The sequence below is a fragment of the Ictalurus punctatus genome, chromosome 2 (assembly GCF_001660625.3).
Source record: "Ictalurus punctatus breed USDA103 chromosome 2, Coco_2.0, whole genome shotgun sequence".
In the NCBI taxonomy this organism is placed as follows: domain Eukaryota; kingdom Metazoa; phylum Chordata; class Actinopteri; order Siluriformes; family Ictaluridae; genus Ictalurus; species Ictalurus punctatus.
This window is the reverse complement of record NC_030417.2, coordinates 23,931,389-23,948,468: the sequence shown is the minus strand read 5'-3', so window position 1 is coordinate 23,948,468 and position 17,080 is coordinate 23,931,389. Positions and strand designations below refer to the sequence as shown.

The 17,080-nt window shown below is 37.8% G+C and overlaps 1 protein-coding gene across 2 annotated transcripts; it reads right to left on the bottom strand.

The window, feature by feature from the left end:
• Positions 1 to 10,451: 10,451 nt before the first annotated feature.
• fscn2a (fascin actin-bundling protein 2a, retinal) lies at positions 10,452 to 16,828 on the bottom strand. Of its 2 annotated transcripts, XM_017484536.3 has the most exons (5): positions 15,698 to 16,828; positions 12,565 to 12,721; positions 11,786 to 11,907; positions 11,501 to 11,668; positions 10,454 to 11,311 (listed from the first exon to the last, which is right to left on the bottom strand). In XM_017484536.3, exons 1-5 carry the CDS (start codon positions 16,518 to 16,520, stop codon positions 11,106 to 11,108), a joined length of 1,476 nt encoding a protein of 491 aa, XP_017340025.1. In that variant the 5' UTR covers positions 16,521 to 16,828; the 3' UTR covers positions 10,454 to 11,105. The 2 variants fall into 2 exon arrangements, with proteins under 2 accessions (XP_053530150.1, XP_017340025.1); XM_053674175.1 differs by having other exon boundaries at positions 10,452 to 11,311; positions 11,501 to 11,907.
• Positions 16,829 to 17,080: the final 252 nt, after the last annotated feature.

The following is a 17,080-nucleotide window of genomic DNA, read 5'->3' as shown; positions in this document are numbered from 1 at the left end:
TCTTTGAGTAAACATAGTCTGTACCATGTGGTGGAGATGAAATGTGTTAGAAACACTCTTAAAGAAAACAAATGTGGTGTCTATATATTCTTGTCCTAGAAGAGGTGGGTACTGCAGGGATTTTAATTAGACTATTTTTATATGAGACAGAACAACTGCTCAATGCAGTTAAGCTCCAAGACCATTGAGCACCTATAAGCATTCAGAACCCCAATATTTTCTATCAACTGGCTTCAAATGAAATTGCAGTGACAAGTAATGGTGTGCAGACAAACCCTCTTGGCACAGAACCTGTGAGCTCATACCAAATCGGTGTGGATTATTAGGATATGTCTATGGTGAGCTTCTGTATGCCACTTTTTTATTCTGCTCACTTCTACAGAGATGGTTGCATGCTGTGCTTGGGTCCAGCTTGGGCTAAATTGAATCTAATAGAGAGAATGAATAATGGATATTACAGGTTCTTTAAACTAGGTTATGAAATGGATTGAAAATTAAAGCACTTTTCCCCCTAATCAACTAATTAATAAACATTAGCATATTTTGGCATATTTTAGCACAGCATTAGCATATGGCGTTTATATAACATATCAGACAGTACAGATGTGAACCTGGCTCTGAATATACAAACAGGTGACAAATAATAACTACAATCCACCAAACTGTGTTACTACATCATTATAGATTCAAGTCTCTGGAACTGTACTGGACAGATCAACACCATTTTTCCAAAAGATCTTCCCTCCACTGGTGTTTTAAGATGAAGTGAATAGAAAAATATTGCTTATCTCATTACACTGGCCCCTGTTAATGTGGATATATTAAACAGCAACAGTCAGTTCTAGAAGTTGATGTGTTGGAAGCAGGAGAAAATGGGCAAGCTTAAGGATCTGAGCAACTTTGACAAGGGCCAAACTGTGATTGCTAGATGACTGGGTCAGTGCAATGGAAAAAGGTGGCCTGGTCTGATGAATCACACTTTCCTTTACATCATGCGAACTGCCTGATGCATGTATGTTGTTTTCCTGGGGAACAGATGGCACCAGGATGCACTATGGGAAGAAGGCAATGTTCTGCTGGGAAACATTGGGTCCTGGCATTCATGTGGATGTTACTTTGAAATGTACCACCTATACATAGCAACAGTAAAAGGCTAAACTAATTTGTAAACCTAAACCAATTAATATTTCAAAAACTGCTGATCTCCTGGGATTTTCACACACAACAGTCTCTAGAATTTACACAGAATGGTGCACAAAAATTTTTATATATATATATATATATATATATATATATATATATATATATATATATATATATATATATATATTGAGTGAGTGATTGGCAGTTCTGTGGGTAGAAACGCCTTGTTGATAAGAGAGGTCAGAGGTAAATGGCCATATTGGTGTTGTGGAAAATGATCTTTCCAGCCTAAATAAAAAAAAAACTTCAGATACAGAGGGTTTGTAGATGTCAAAAAGTAATCAAACTTTATTGAAACAATAAAGTGTGACAGTCTGTAGAACGTCTAAAATATGCAAACACACTATTTATATCTTTCTGACCCAGTGAACTCATCTTAGGCAGGGTTTTACCTTTTCTCATTAAAAACAGACCAATCTTCTTCGCCACAATTAATTATTCATGTCTACATATTATCTTAAATTTGTGGAGCATGAATAGTTAGTTGTTTTTCTTGAAAAGGTTTTATGAGGACAAGTTTTCCTTTTTTTTGTTTAAAAAAAAAAAAAGGTTTTACTGAGACAGAGTCTTTGTTTTTTGTTTCTCTCTGACTTAAACTCCCTTATTATGTCTCAATGAGCTTCTGTCTGCTTCGATCTGCCATCCTAGCTGATATCTACCTCCCTTCCTGAGGCCCTATCCTAACTTGTTAATTGGTATTGGGCCTCAAGGTTGTTTGCTTACAAAAGCACTTTCACCGACTGTCCAATGCCAATTTATTGCTGTGCAGAAAGGTGCAGACTGACACAGAAAAACAATTATTGTACACTAAGACACAGAATTCATCTAACTCAATACACACTTAGAATATAACTTGAATAAAAAGTGTTCTATGGTTTTAGATATGTTTCTAGATACATATAGATTATGCTTGTTAACTAATATTGATTATTAGATTATTAACATATCCAAATGTTAGTTACACATATTAGTTACACTTGTATTTTACAACATTTTCTATATTGGCTGCCAGAAAGGATATAGTAACTCATCATGGTGAACAGAAAAGCATCTCAACACATCGAACCTTGACGTGGTTGTACTACAGCAGCAGCCAAGAACAGGAACCTGTCAGCCAAGAACAGGAACCTGAAGCTATCATTGATATGTTGTTCTGGAGATGCTTTTCTGCTCACCTCGTAAAAAGTGCTTATTTGAGTTAATATAGACTTCCTGTCAACTCAAGCTGGTCATTCTCCTCTGATCTCTCTCTTCAACAAGGTGCTTCAACCTGTTTTTTTTTTCATGCCATTCTGTGTAAATTCTAATTATGTGTGAAATCCCAGGAGATCAGCAGTTTCTGAAATACTCAAATGAGCCCATCTGGCACCATCAACCCTGCCACAGTTAAAGTCACAAAGATCACACTTTTTTCCCTCATTCTGATGTTTGATGTGAACATTAACTGAAGCACTTGACCTGTATTTGCATGAGTTTATGCATTGTGCTGCTGCCAAATGATTGGCTGATTGGATAACTGCATGAATGGTGTTCCTATTAAAATGAATGGTGAGTGCACATTGATGAGCTATGCACTTTGACTTTCACTTCCAGTTTGTCTCATATACTCCAACTTTGTTGCAGGTGTGTGTACAACCCATGTTGTATCTGTTGGCTACATTGTGCTATGTGAATTTGGAAAGGTGGAGTGTGTCTGTTTGCCTGCTTCTTCCCTCATACCGTTAAGACTGACCCGATTTTAGTTTAGTATATTGGACCACTCTCACCTGTACCTCTACCTCTACCAAATCAGCAGAGACTTTCTTTTGATCTTAGTCCCTTATTAATCCAGAAGCATGGACACGGTCAGTTTCATATTGATTAATTTGTTTGTGTACTGTTTTTTTTGTTGTTGCTGTTGTTGTTGTTCAGGATTTGTGCTGTTCTGTATTGAACTGTTTTTTCCATTTCTGATCTGGTCAGTTATATGTCTTATATGAAATACTCTTTTTGGTGTAGGCTCAATGCCAAAGTGGATAATCAGGTAACTGGGAGAATTCCTGGGCAGCAGGTTGGTGATGTAATAAACGTAACGTTAGCATTAATCGATCACACCCCTACCTCCCCATAAAATAAGAGGCAATAAGAGGCAATAAGACAATGTGAGCGAACCTCTAAGATCCGTAATTGGCTGACTGATTCCTGGTCACATGTACAGGTTTACAGTTGGACCAGACAGCCCTCTTAGTCTTTAATACATATGACAGCAAAAAAAAAAAGAACAAAGATAAAAGGAAACAGAAAAGGTCGCATTAAAGAAGAGAAAGTAGTTAGAGGAGGATGTAAGTAAATGTGCCAAATGTACAGTACAGACTTGTTTGTGACAGCACTAAGCCCAGATGATAACACTGCAGCTGATGAGACAGGTATCTATGGCACACATAGTGTAGCACTGCATAATACATGCAACTCTAGCAATGACTACTGTGCAATCATCCCCATGCAAATAATATGCGTAAATGCAAATTTCCTTCAGACAAGTCACAGACACAGACAATACTCTACTGCATTAAATCATGAGAAGCTTATGGTTTGAGGAGCTACAATTACTAGGTAGCCCATCTTTCCCTCCTAGTAAAAGCTGGTAAAAGAGCCTCACTTATACGCCTGGATAAGTATTGAAATGTAACCAAGTCAGTTGAGAGGTTTCCTGGTGTGACACTGATTTGGATATAATTAGAATTCTTTCCTGCATTGTGACTTAAAAAGCAGAAATAAAATACCATAAAATGCTAAACAAATTATGTTTTTTTTTAATCTAACATTTTGAAGGGTTTTGTTTGTTTGTTTGTTTGTTTGTTTGTTTTTAATCTGAGGAAATTCTCCTTCCTGTGCTCAGTTCTCTGTGGTCTTCCAGTACTAGCAGTAATAAATACTATTTTTAAGCCACAACAGCACAGCCTAGAGGTCAATGTCTGACCCCAATATCAGCTATGTGGCATCCACAAGCCCCTCTTATTCCAGTCATCTGTTCATCTGTTCATGTACATGATGTTTAACACACTTACATTTGTTTGGATTGAATTTGTTTCAGAGTCATATTTACGAATTCCCAGTTAATTAGGAACACTAGAAGTAGTGTGTTGTGCCTACCTTGGACTTCACTGCCATACAATTCTACCAGATAACTGTGTTGTGCAGGTGTGCTGAAAAGATTGTTATAAATTGGCTATTATAAGCTGCCTATTCTGTTACACATTGCCACATCGTCTATTGTTTTCTTTTCTTTCTTTTTTTTTAAACATGATTTTTTAGCATTTAGATGAGTCTCGCCATTATTATCCAAGCCTACCCCACAAGCTTTTGCTTTTCATACACAGAATCACCAGTCACTATTTTTATGCTTTTTGCACCATTCTTTTTAAACCCTTGGAATGATTATGCGTAAAAACACAGGACAATAGTTGTCTGGGAAATGCTGTCCAACTCACATGTATAACAACTGTCATGCTATTGTCTTTTAAATCGAAATTTTTCCTCACTGCAACATTAATAGATGCTTGAAATGCTGGTCTTCCTGATTTATACCAAATACAGCAAGACTTGTTGGAATTTACTAATTGTAATTTATGACATTAATAAGAGAGAACATGAATCATTATCTGAAGTCAACAACTATTTACACTAAGTGAAAATAGCGATATATTCTATGTACACTAAGTGACAATAAATAGTGATAAATTCTGTTTACACTTAGTGAAAATAAATAGTGTCGTTATATTTACAATAAGTGACAATAAATAGTGATATATTGACAGGGAAAATAAATAGATATATTATATTTACACATAGTGAAAATAGTGATATATTTACACTTAATGAAAATAAATAGTGATATATTTACACTTAGTGAAAATAAATAGCGATATATTCTATTTATACTATATAAAAGTAGCAGTTCTTTGCAATAAGTGCAAATAGTTGTTAGATGCTATTTATACTTATATATAGTGGCAGATTCTATTTGAACCTCAGAATTGTTGTACATTAACAGGATGCAGTAATAACATCGAGTGTAAATGATTATATTTATTAAAATTATTAAATGGATGTCACCTTATTGGGACAATAAAGCCCTCCTTACACCTACCCCTAACCCACAAACACTTTATTATTAAAGTCGTCAGGCACTTTATTTCCACTAAATGTATTTCCGATCTGATATGTGATGTAAAAGGGAGAAGAGAGAGTTCGGTAAAAGGTGGCTTTGAACTCAGGTTGAACGTGTTAAAGACCTTTCAGGCACCACACTCCCTACAGACTACACCACTGTAGACATTAAGTGGTGCACGTTTTTTTTTTTTTTGTCTTGTGTGACCCAACCAGACATTGCCCTCTGTTTTCAACAATGTAAAAATAAAGAAAGTAATATTTTTTTCTTCCCCTCACTTGGGCCCCAAGTGTGCATGGGCCTGTGCCCATAATGCCCATTGGATAATCTGGCCCAGAACTTGGCAGAGAACAGTGTTTTATCCACTTTGTTACAATGTAGAATGTCATTCTACAGTGTTAGAAGACAAATGACCCTTTTCACACTTCTGTGTTTTTGCTGCAGGAAGTCGCTTTTGCAAGGTAATTTTACCTGCAGTTCAACAACACCGATGGCTAAGTCAGTGATTAATAGGTTGTGGCATGTGGGGACATGATTTAGTGAGAGTCTGCAGCAAGAGTTTGGGGGAATGAGCAAATTAACATGGCAGAGGTTGCTGATTTGTGGGTGCTTAGTAACAAGCTGGTTCTCTCTGTCTCTCCCTTGAGAGTAAGCTATGCTGTTGTGTATGTGTGTGCTAGAGTGTTAGGATTTGTGAAGAGAGGGTTGCAATGTTGGGAAACAAGAAAGAGAACATACACAAGAAAGACTGTGCTCTCGCCCTGCACCACACTTCCCATACCAAGGCCATGGGAGAGTTGCCAAATGACACACAGACACACAAAATTCAAATGACAAGATCTCTCATTTATTCAAAGAAAGGCAGAGTATATATCATGCTTGACATACAACAGAGACAATGGGTTAACTATTGATTGGCTAGGCAGAAGGGTATATTTGCATAGAACAGGAAGCATAATCAATATAAAACAGGAACAACTCCATATATGGTTTTCAGGAAGTCATAGGAATACAAGCAAATGTTATTCGGGAACGTATGTAAATGTGCACAAATGATGTTCGGGGACACAAATGAATGTGCAAATGGTGAGGGGCTTTATCTCTCTGTACCTGGTTGGGAAGAGTTAACAGAGGAACAAAGAAGAAAGAGGTGTTCACAAAGGAAAATAGAGGAAAAAGTGTTAACACAAGGGAACAGAGAGGTGAGTGTTCACAGTAAACTTATTAATCCCCTCTTAGGTCACAACGGGACCTGCACACACTCTTCCCATAAGCAGTGAGTAATGCCCAGAGATCCATGAGCCAACGTCAGCTACCACCACTTATATGCTCCCTCCAAACAGGGCATGATTCACTGTTTATACTTGTTCTCAAGGCTAATACATTAAAATATATATGTGTATGTGTTAAGTTGAGACAAGAAGAGGCTCCCTGAGGCTGCTTGATTGTGAATTTTCTCCTTTCTTGAGTGAGCTGGTTCTGGTCAGACACCGTTTCCATCTACTGGCATGAATCCACTGCGGTTGAGAGTAAGCGCATATGGCCGTGCGAGCGACGGCAACCACTGTTGTGGGAGGTCCAAAGGCGGCTTCTCCAACCTTCCTGGGGTTGAGGTTTTTTACTAGTACTGTATCACCTGGGGAAAAGGGGAGTAAATTTCTCTGCAGGTAAAGGGAGAGAAGCAAAGACATTACCATCCACGTTGTTCGATTTTTTCAATTAAAGCTTGAGTGTAATCGCCAGCAATCATGTCCAGGTCACCTGTAAAAATAACACCAGGGTTAGCTTTAGTCCACAGGGTTGGAACTGGTCTGCCCATTATGATTTCCAAAGGAGATCATTGAGACTTTGGATTTGAGAGTTAGAGGGCCTGACAGTGTAGTCAGGTGTACTTCCTGAATATTTGTCAGTTTGAGTTATTTAGACTGACCACTTTTAACCATGTCTAATGATTTACAGACAGAACAAATACAGAACACATAACAAGGACAACACACAATAAAGACAGCAGGAAGGTGCAATGTGGCAGTAAAGTATGCTCAAATATCAAGAGGAACAGAGAAGAAAAAATCAATCATGCATGCTACCGAGACGGACTTGGTTAATCCTCCTATTTCAAAATTCTTTGAAAATAGAGTTATTCTGTATATATTTACAATAATGCAGAGAGTAACACTACTCAGCGGCCGGAGCCAAATGTTTATATTTACAATAATGCTGAGAGAAACACTACTCAGGAGCCAGAGCCAAATCCTCCTGTTTCAAAATTCTTTGAAAATAGTGTAATACTATTTATATTTACAATAATGCTGAGAGAAACACTACTCAGAGGCCAGAGCCAAATCCTCCTACAAATCCTCCTAACAAAGAGGAAAAATTGTTAACACAAAGGAACAGAGAGGGGAGTGTTCACAGCAACCTTATCATAGAGTGTGAGCTGAAAGGACAGAGGTAGTTTGCCTGTTTTCTTTTTTCCCCTTTTAAATAGTATGCTATAGCACAAGCAAAATAAAAGCTCATGTGCATTCTCAACCTGAGTCCTCGAGCTGTTAGCTGTCATATCTCACACTTATGCCAATGTCTGGGATGCATGCAGACATGGAATCAAGCACATCTCCTTGAGCCCCTAATGGATTTTCCTGCTAAACAAATGTGTGACAATACTTTGAAGAATACATTCACTCAGGTTATGGCAATAGTGTACAGGCTGAGTGTATGGCCAGAGTGTACAGGCTGGGGCAGTGATAACCTTTCCCCATTTATCCATAATCAAGGACCAAAAAGGTCCCAAAAATCCACAGAGAATTGCTTTTCGAAGTGGCTCATTTTAACTCCATGGCAGGGCACCTCGTGGTAGATAGTACACTAGTCCAGTTAATGGCTTGTTTTTACTGGCAAGCCATTCACAGTGATGTACACAAAAAGAATTGGCATGAATCTCATCAGGCCATTAGATATAGTTCTTGTGAACTATATCCTGAAGCAGAGCCCCTGGGAATGATCTCCACGAAGAGCATGGCTGAGGCACCTGTTTTTTGAGTAATCTCCTGGTTTGGGGTCCGAAAAAGTTCCTAACTGATCAGTGCATTTTATTTATATCACATAAACCAATGGTTTTCAAAGTGGGGGCGGCCCCTTGGGGACCGCCGGGGGGCTTCAACAATTTGGTGTGAAAAATAAATTCCCTCTCACACACACACACACACACACACACACACACACACACACACACACACACACACACACACACAATCAATTCCTAATGTAATGTAATGTAAAGATGTAAGATGTAATTATTAATACTAAAAAAGGGGGGATATATTCAGAAGTCTGTATTTTTAATGTGTCTTAAAGACGGCTTGCAAAAGGGGGGCCTCAGTCCAATGTTAATGCCATATGGGGGGCCTTGCCCTGGAAAAGTTTGGGACCCCCTGACAAATAAGTCTCTGTTCTAACTCTTTTTACACAAAAACAACAGACTTAAAAGCTGTGAAATTCGGGTACAAAAGAGTCATAAAAAGCTATTTTGTAAAATAACTATTTATACGATTTATAAAATTAGGGATCAACACTGCAGTAATGGCGATTTGGCACACATTCACTGTGAGACAGACGTATTTCAACCAGTTCAAACGCTCACATGCCACACCTTGTATTTCTTATGTTGAGAAGTAACGGATAACTTGTCCCGCTGATGTTGGGGAATATAGCCAAATTAGTGCTAAATTATTATTTTGTATGTCATCAATGAAAAATATGGTAATAGATATTCTACACTCTTTGACATTTACTTAATCAACTTAATGAATGCAAATAAAAAATTTAAGAGAGTAATTAGGCCTCCTTGGTAAATTTTTTTTTTTAAAGGTGACCGGTTGAGCAGATTTGGAAGGCTGTCTAAGGTTGCCAGACTGGTTTTAGTTCTTCCCCATTCAAATGCAGATGCAGAGAGAGAGTTCTTCATGATGGGTTTGAACAAAACCAAAACTAGGAACAGTTTGGCTCTGGACGGAACGCTATCATCCATCATGACTGTGAAAATGGCTGGCCTTGAGCCACAGTGCTTTAAGTGGGAGCCCCCTACCCCATCATCAAGGCATCAACATGTGCAACAAACACTTACAAACACAAACACCATTCATAAACTGAAATGTGTACACACACACACACACACACACACACACACACACACACACACACACACACACACACACACACACACACACAGCTTGACATACATGCTCAGGGCAAGCTCTGCTGGTTGTGCTGGTCAATTATGAACAATAGGTAAAATTTAACTGCTACCAAAAACTTGAGAGAATTGGGTGGTGCCGAGGGGCCGCTACTGCAAATATGAGTGACGCCTCCCCTAGGAGATGTAATCTCACTCCAGACTTTTGATAAAACTTGAGAGCCCTGGGGATATGTATGGTTATATTGGGTAATACAGAGAGTACCGTGTATACTGGTAGTGATATGCGTAGCTAATAGGGACAGTGCGGTGATGAATCGGTGGAGATACAGAAATGAAGCTGTGGGAGCACAGACATTGTTAAAGGCTGTTGGATGTTGTTTATTAAAAGGAACTAAATGAAGCCACACTTGTATCGAATTATTTATATGTGCCGTCCTAACATTAAAGGTAGCCTATTGGAGCCTTATTAACTCACACAGTGTCTCATAAAAGTTATTCAGCAAACAAACCTGATGCTAAACCTTAAAAACTTACTTTGAATATGATGTTTTCTTATTCTATGGTATCCTGCAACCATATTCTCTCGTCCTCGGCTCGTCCTTAATTTGAAAACTGCACACGCTGCCGGAGAAAATAAAAAACCTCTTCTTTCGACAAGAGGTGAAATGATGTGCCACTCAGCATCAGCAACTACCAGTAGCGAATAAAATGTTGGGGTGGCACCCGGGGTGGCCAATCAGATGTCAGGGGTGTCCAGTGCCACCCTGGACACTTCTCTGGGTCCACCACTATCCTACACCCATTGGACAGGTTTATATATTTATTATTTCTTACAGGTTTGTTTACAGGTTTGTAAAACTGTGATATATCACAATCTGTGACACTGGGTTGTGCAGCTATTATTTATTTGCTTTAAATGGCAAATGACATACTCAATGTGAAGTATGGCAATTATTATCTTAATCACAACTGAAATGAACCTCACTTGGCCTTCATCATAAGAAAGAAACAGTACAAATTTAATCAAATGAAATGAGCATTTTAATGAAGCAGGTGCAAAAAGTTAAATTCATACTATGTCCAACATGTTACCATGTAGACTACTAGCTCAGCAAACACTCACAGCCACCCAAAAAAAGGACCCTTAGATGATTTAAGCAGTGAAGGGTCAAATAAGAAGGATTTCTAGGACTTTTTAAGGCCCTATTGAGAGGACACAGCAACAACACTCTGAGAGCATTATATTACCTTTTAAGTATTTTATATACATATAAATATCAAAGGCAGGTTAATGTGAAATGGAAACACCAAAAATGAAATATCAGTATCGGGAACTACTTATGGTGCTCGTTAAGCTAAATAATAACAATGTATAATATAAGATAATGACAGCACTACAGACAGACTTGAGTCCTCGACATTGACAGTATTTAACAGATAAAAGAAATTAATAAAATATGTCAGCCATTAACAGCAAATGACTTTTCCTTATTCATCAGTCTGTGTGGCTCTGTTGCTACTACAACTTGGTGTATTAGTGAAGCTTCATTAAAAGACTCAGTACTCCCAGAGACAGGAGCTGTCCATAGTAGTGACGTCACACTTGAGAGTGCCTCCTTGGTCAGCACGCAGATATTTGTTATTTTTGCTCTTGATGGCCATTTTTCCATGCTCCAGAAACTCTAGAAAGAAGTTCTCTGGCTCTTCACCATCTGCACACACCAAGTCACTGCTAGTGACATACCAGAACTTTCCACTTCCACCTATGAAGGAACCCAAACAGTTAGTAGGTTTTTTTGTTTGTTTGTTTCACCAGCACAGCTGAGGAATCTAGACACTAAACTAGAGCTACTTCTACTTTGTTAAAATCCATATAGTAGAATGTCTGAAAGATAGTTATTACTATACTCAAAGAGACTATGCACCACTTTAAATTTGATGTATGGACTTACATTGTATGTGATATGCACCATCGTTGTAGAGCAATGAGAAGATGTCATAAATAGAGCGGTTGACGTCCAGTGTATTGGAGCTCTTATGGTGGCAAACAAAGCCATTCACCCCACGCAAGATTAGGATTGGACGGTTGATCAACTTCAACAAGAACTGCTCATCACTGCCTAAAGGTACACAAGAAGAGTGAAAGCTTATCCTTTGTTCTTTTTTATAGGTTTGATAGCAGCAATTTGAATGAGTTAATAAGTCAGGTAGCTGACCTATTATCTTATTACACTCACCCACTGTATCGCTGACTGCAGCAAGCTGTCCATTTTTTCTGTTGCAGACATATTTTCCATTAATAGCTTTCAGAGCCACTCTTCCACCAAGCCATGCTATGTCGAACATTGTGTTGGGCTCACTGTTGGTGAGTGAATACACAATATATTTATTCTAAGCATATAAATTATATATTAATATAAAGATTCAAATAAAGCCATTGAAATAAAAACAAAATCAAATAAATTAATTCAAATAATTTTATTCAAGTAAAAATCTAATAGGAGTCTAGTATATTGCCATTATATGGCTGACATATTAAGAGTTCCCATGAACAGCTACCGAATTCAGTGCTTGGATTCAACCCTTTAGCTCCTTAATTTGTTATGAAATATTGAGGGAACAGACCACACCTGATATGAAACTGATTAAAAGTCAGTTTCGTGGCTGTAGTTCCTAAAGGGTTAATGTAATATTTTTGTTAAACCCCTTGAATTAAAGCTGAAAGTCTACACTTCAATCACTTATTGATTAGTTCATTTCAAATCCATTGTGGTGGTCTACAGAGGCAAAATTATGAAAATTGTGTCACTGCCCAAATACATATTGACCTGACTGTAAGTAAGTAAGTGTGCTTCATAATTTTTCTATAAAGTCCTATAGCAATTTCTTCTATTTGTGTAATGACAATGCCCCTTTGATTGTCCTTGTTTACTCTAAAACTAAAACCTGGATAATTAAATAAAAAGAGTAAACCAAATATCATAAATGGTAAAAATGCATACAGACATTGCCTTACATTTCTGTGGCTGTAGTATGGATGCCTGCATGAATGACGAGTGTCCAATAATTCCCCGAATTAGTTCTGAACATGCATTTCTTAGTCTTTTGGTCAAGTTCCATCTGAAATGTCTCCTGATCTGTTTCCTCATCCTGATTGGCTGAGATGCTGACACCTGTAAACAGAGGGTATTTGTGAGGGTATTCAGTAATTGTGATTGAAATTACTTAAAAAAATTTATTACCCTTAACATTTTTCTAAGAGGCAATTAGAGCATTCGAAATCACCCTATATTGTAGTGTTGCTTTTTTTTTATTTTAGGTTTTCTGTGAATTAGCAATTGATTTTTTATTAATCAGTCTAAGCCAAAGGAAATCGTGCACATCACAGACTAGTTAGCATGATTGTCATATCACAGTAAAACAGTGACTACATTTCCCATCCTGCACTGCAGCCTACAAACATGGCCGCCATGGACCGCAATTCCCAGAACACTCGCCTTCATTCTACTCATGCACACCTGCATTCAATTCACAGCACAATCACAAACACAGTTTAAAAGGACTTTCTATGCATTCGCTCTCGGCTTGTATGCTCAGTTGCCTTCTGTCTCTGTCATTACCAAGCCATGATACAGTGTTTGTTTATTGTATTTTTGACCTTGTTCATGTTTACGACCTCAGCTTTTTGCCTTGCCTTGTTTGTACTGTTTGCCTGATCACCTGACCTCTGCCTTACTTTGTTTATTGATTTGTTTATTGATCCTTTGAACTTGTACTTCTTGGATTAAACTATTAACCTGCACTTGCTTCCGTCTCAACCTCCACTACGTTCCATAACGTGACAGTGATATCATTGTAGATTTGTGCATACTGCTGGCTATTATTCATTATTAGCAACCATAGATGTGGGAGAATATTCGTTTATTCTAAGAGAATGTGATAAGTAGGCTAAGTGTCCTGTGTCTTTTAGCATGGTGTATAGAGGTGAAATGTTAACCAAAATACTCACTTATAACTAATCACTTACTAAATAAAGCTAATATTATAAATTATGTATTATGATACATAATTGTGCCAAATGCTGATGCCACTTAATGTTACTCAAGGAGTTCATGTAAATGTGAAAGGAGGTAATGCAGATATCTCACAAAACCCTTAACAAGCATAAAATTGTCTACTCTATTGTCTTCTCTACATGGTTGTGCATTTAAATGCATTTAGATAAAAAAAAAACTCAGCATGTAAACACATATTTCATCATGGCATGTCTAAGAATTACCTTCTAACTCTTATTCTAAGCCTGTTACTAGAATAATCCTGCACCTACAAACTCCTCCCCACCTGTTAATTTGCTTACTGCAGTAGATCTATGCATGGAGCAATGCAAATGTGAAGGGCCAACTAAGCAGCTTCATGTGCCTTACTCCAACTAACATAAAGCAATGGGGACCTAAAGTAAAGAGCTGTAAACCAATGTAAAGAAGATTTCTTTCTCCCCATTTCTTTAAATTGTATATATATATATATATATATATATATATATATATATATATATATATATATATATATATATATATGTGTGTGTGTGTGTGTGTGTGTGTGTGTGTGTGTGTGTGTGTGTGTGCTCTTGCAATGCAACATACATCTGTACTTTACTTTACAGTATGTTCTCATTCCACTGGTTGAGTCCAGTGAGATTCTCAACAACCTACCATTAGTTTAACTATTTAAGATGTGCTCATGTGTTCCATTTGCTGGACATTTTGTAAATGTAATTTCTGAACACTGTCCAATTAAATACTAATGAAAATTAGATTTATAGCAGATGAATGCAATTTTATTCATATTACTTATTGCTGGAGCTATGCCCAGCCATATTACGATGATTAAAAGCAATCAATCTGCCTCTTCCTCTGTATTTCATCTAAACAGTATGATAAAAGTATGCCTGAATTAAGTCTTAGATCTGTTTCTTCTACCTGCCTACCCCTTCGATCAAACAAACCTTTTTAACCCTTCTACTGTATATAGCTCACTATTAGGGTTTGTTATAGCAAAAAATCTCTTCTTGTTAACAGGACTGAACTCATATGCAACTAAAATCTGCAGTGGGTTTACAGTGAGGATACCAGAGTTAATTAATGCTTCCTACAAAGGCCATAAATGTCTTGTCTAAGACTAGATAGCTGATGACTTAATTTGCTGTGTATTGCAGTTTCAGCACTGTGGTTGCTGTATCCTGTACAATAAAATGTTTCTCACAGCATATTTTGATCATCTAGTAATTCCATAGGTTAAGCACGACCTTGATCACATATTGAAAAGGAACATCTGGTGAGAATCATCTTAGTTTCTTCTCTCTGTTTACCCATCAAACCTCACACTGAGTTCTTTCCTTTCCACTCTCGGTCACTGTTACCCTACAAAATGCCATTCAGAAGCTTATTTTGCCCTACAGGGTTACACTTCTAGCCCATTATCCCATTACTGTTATTAAAGTAATATGAGTGTTGCTGGCCTATAATTTGTATGAGTGCAGAATAAAACTGCAGACCTCTGTGAACCAGATATAGAGATAAATGTGCCTAAAAAAGCAACTAGATTCTTCCAAATGTCTATCTGTGCTCTTAGCAATCATGACCTCAAGGTATACTGTTTGGTGGGTTATAGTTTACAAATTTGAAGCAACAAAAGAATCTCATGTCTGAAAACAACTATAAAATAACATTGTTTAAAATGGCATGCTACCTATATAAATTAAGCCTGAGACTCCAATTTTAGCTATTTCATTTGCTAGGTAAATAATAATACACAGCAAAGATCTGCCTTGTCACTAGCTAATATGATAAAATATTTGATGGTACATGTGGACTTCCCAAATTCATTGATCTCTCCTAGTATTTTCCAAACCAGTCTGCAAATATTTATTTGTGGACTGTAAAACATCACAGTGTATAACATTGTTTGACTTGCATGAATGCACGAAAATTGTGCTAAACGTTACAAAGAATCAGCTAAAAATAATGAACAATTTTTACTTTACTCAAATCATTACATTACATCACATTACATTGCCTTACTTGCTATTTAGTCATGGTCCATCAATATACAATATATATCTGCTCAAAGTAAAAAAGCATAGTGGTTACCTTGACGGACAGATAGGTATCTTTTGTTGGCTGCCAGGAAAACCACTTGAGGATGACTCTCCTCCAGATCAAAAAGCTCATCTTTACCCGGCTTTGTACATCTCCCAGACTTCAAGGTGCCTGAAGGACCCACTGGGGCTAGGTACTTTCCCTCATTATCTTTGAAAGCCAGCTTACCAGACCTGAGATCCAATGTAAAAGCTGTTTCAGGACCATAATCATCTACTAGCTTTCCATTGCTACTGAGAAAGCGGTTGTCACATGTTTTCACACTGTACTTTCCTTCCTTGAAGACCAGGGTAATCAGGGAATCCACACCCCATGGGATATCACTGTCAAAAGAAATCTCACTCTTTGAATCAGACAAGTGTGCATAGCGTTTGCGCGCTATGCTCAACATGTTAACCTGTGGGTGGAGGGCCAAGTGGATGGTCCACAACTCAGTTTCTCCAATGGTCTGGCTAAAACAGGTCAGAAAATCTTCTGTGCCTCCAAAGTATCGCAGATAAGGCTCTGACTGCAAGGCCCAGCGGCCATCTGACTGAGCTACAATCAAAAAGCGACAGTCAGATTCTGGAACCTCAGTTGCACAATTCACTTTGCCATCTTTATCTGTGGATAAGTAACGGCCAAGGTGACTGCGAAGGAAAACCACCTGTCCATCCTGGTCATCCTGTTCCAGGCTCCAGAGTTGTTTTTTCTTCATACTTGTACCAGATGCATTTACCTTGAAGCCAAAAGTCTCAGCTGTGAGGTAGCGGTTATCATAGTTGATGAGCCCAAATTGGAGCTTTAAAGATTTGCTTATTCCATTGGTAGCCATTTTGATCAGATAACTACAGCTTGGTATTAGATGATTAAGATAGATGGGAAATTGGGTGCTTTTTTATTAAGGCTACAACAGGTAAATTTAAATCCTTTTGAAATTCCTCTAATCCTCTGGTTCCAGATTTACTCACCCTTCTGTCCTTCTTGTTCCTTATTGTCATACAGTACTACTAAGGTTTTTGTTTTTTTTGGTTGTTGCTCTTTTTGCTGTTGTTGTTTGTTTGTTTTTGCTCCACGCTTCACTAGCAAATGTCTCTCTACCTCTACTCCAGTTGTACAGGTGCCTGCTTTCTTTTCCTTAATCCATCTGGATTAGGCTCAGCAGGACAACACAAAGTAACACCTCTGACATCACACAGCAAGGCTCTGACTCCACCTCTCTGTCTGTTTTCTTATTTCTGCCCAAACCCTTACTGCATAAAACTGCTACTTAATTTACTTTTCGAATTCTTGTCTTCCCTGACAGCCTCTGTCCACTCACCAATATTAGATTTGTAGTAGGTGGATAAGTGAGTGGATCAGGATCTTGAACGCATTGTTTAATTTCTTCAGAGA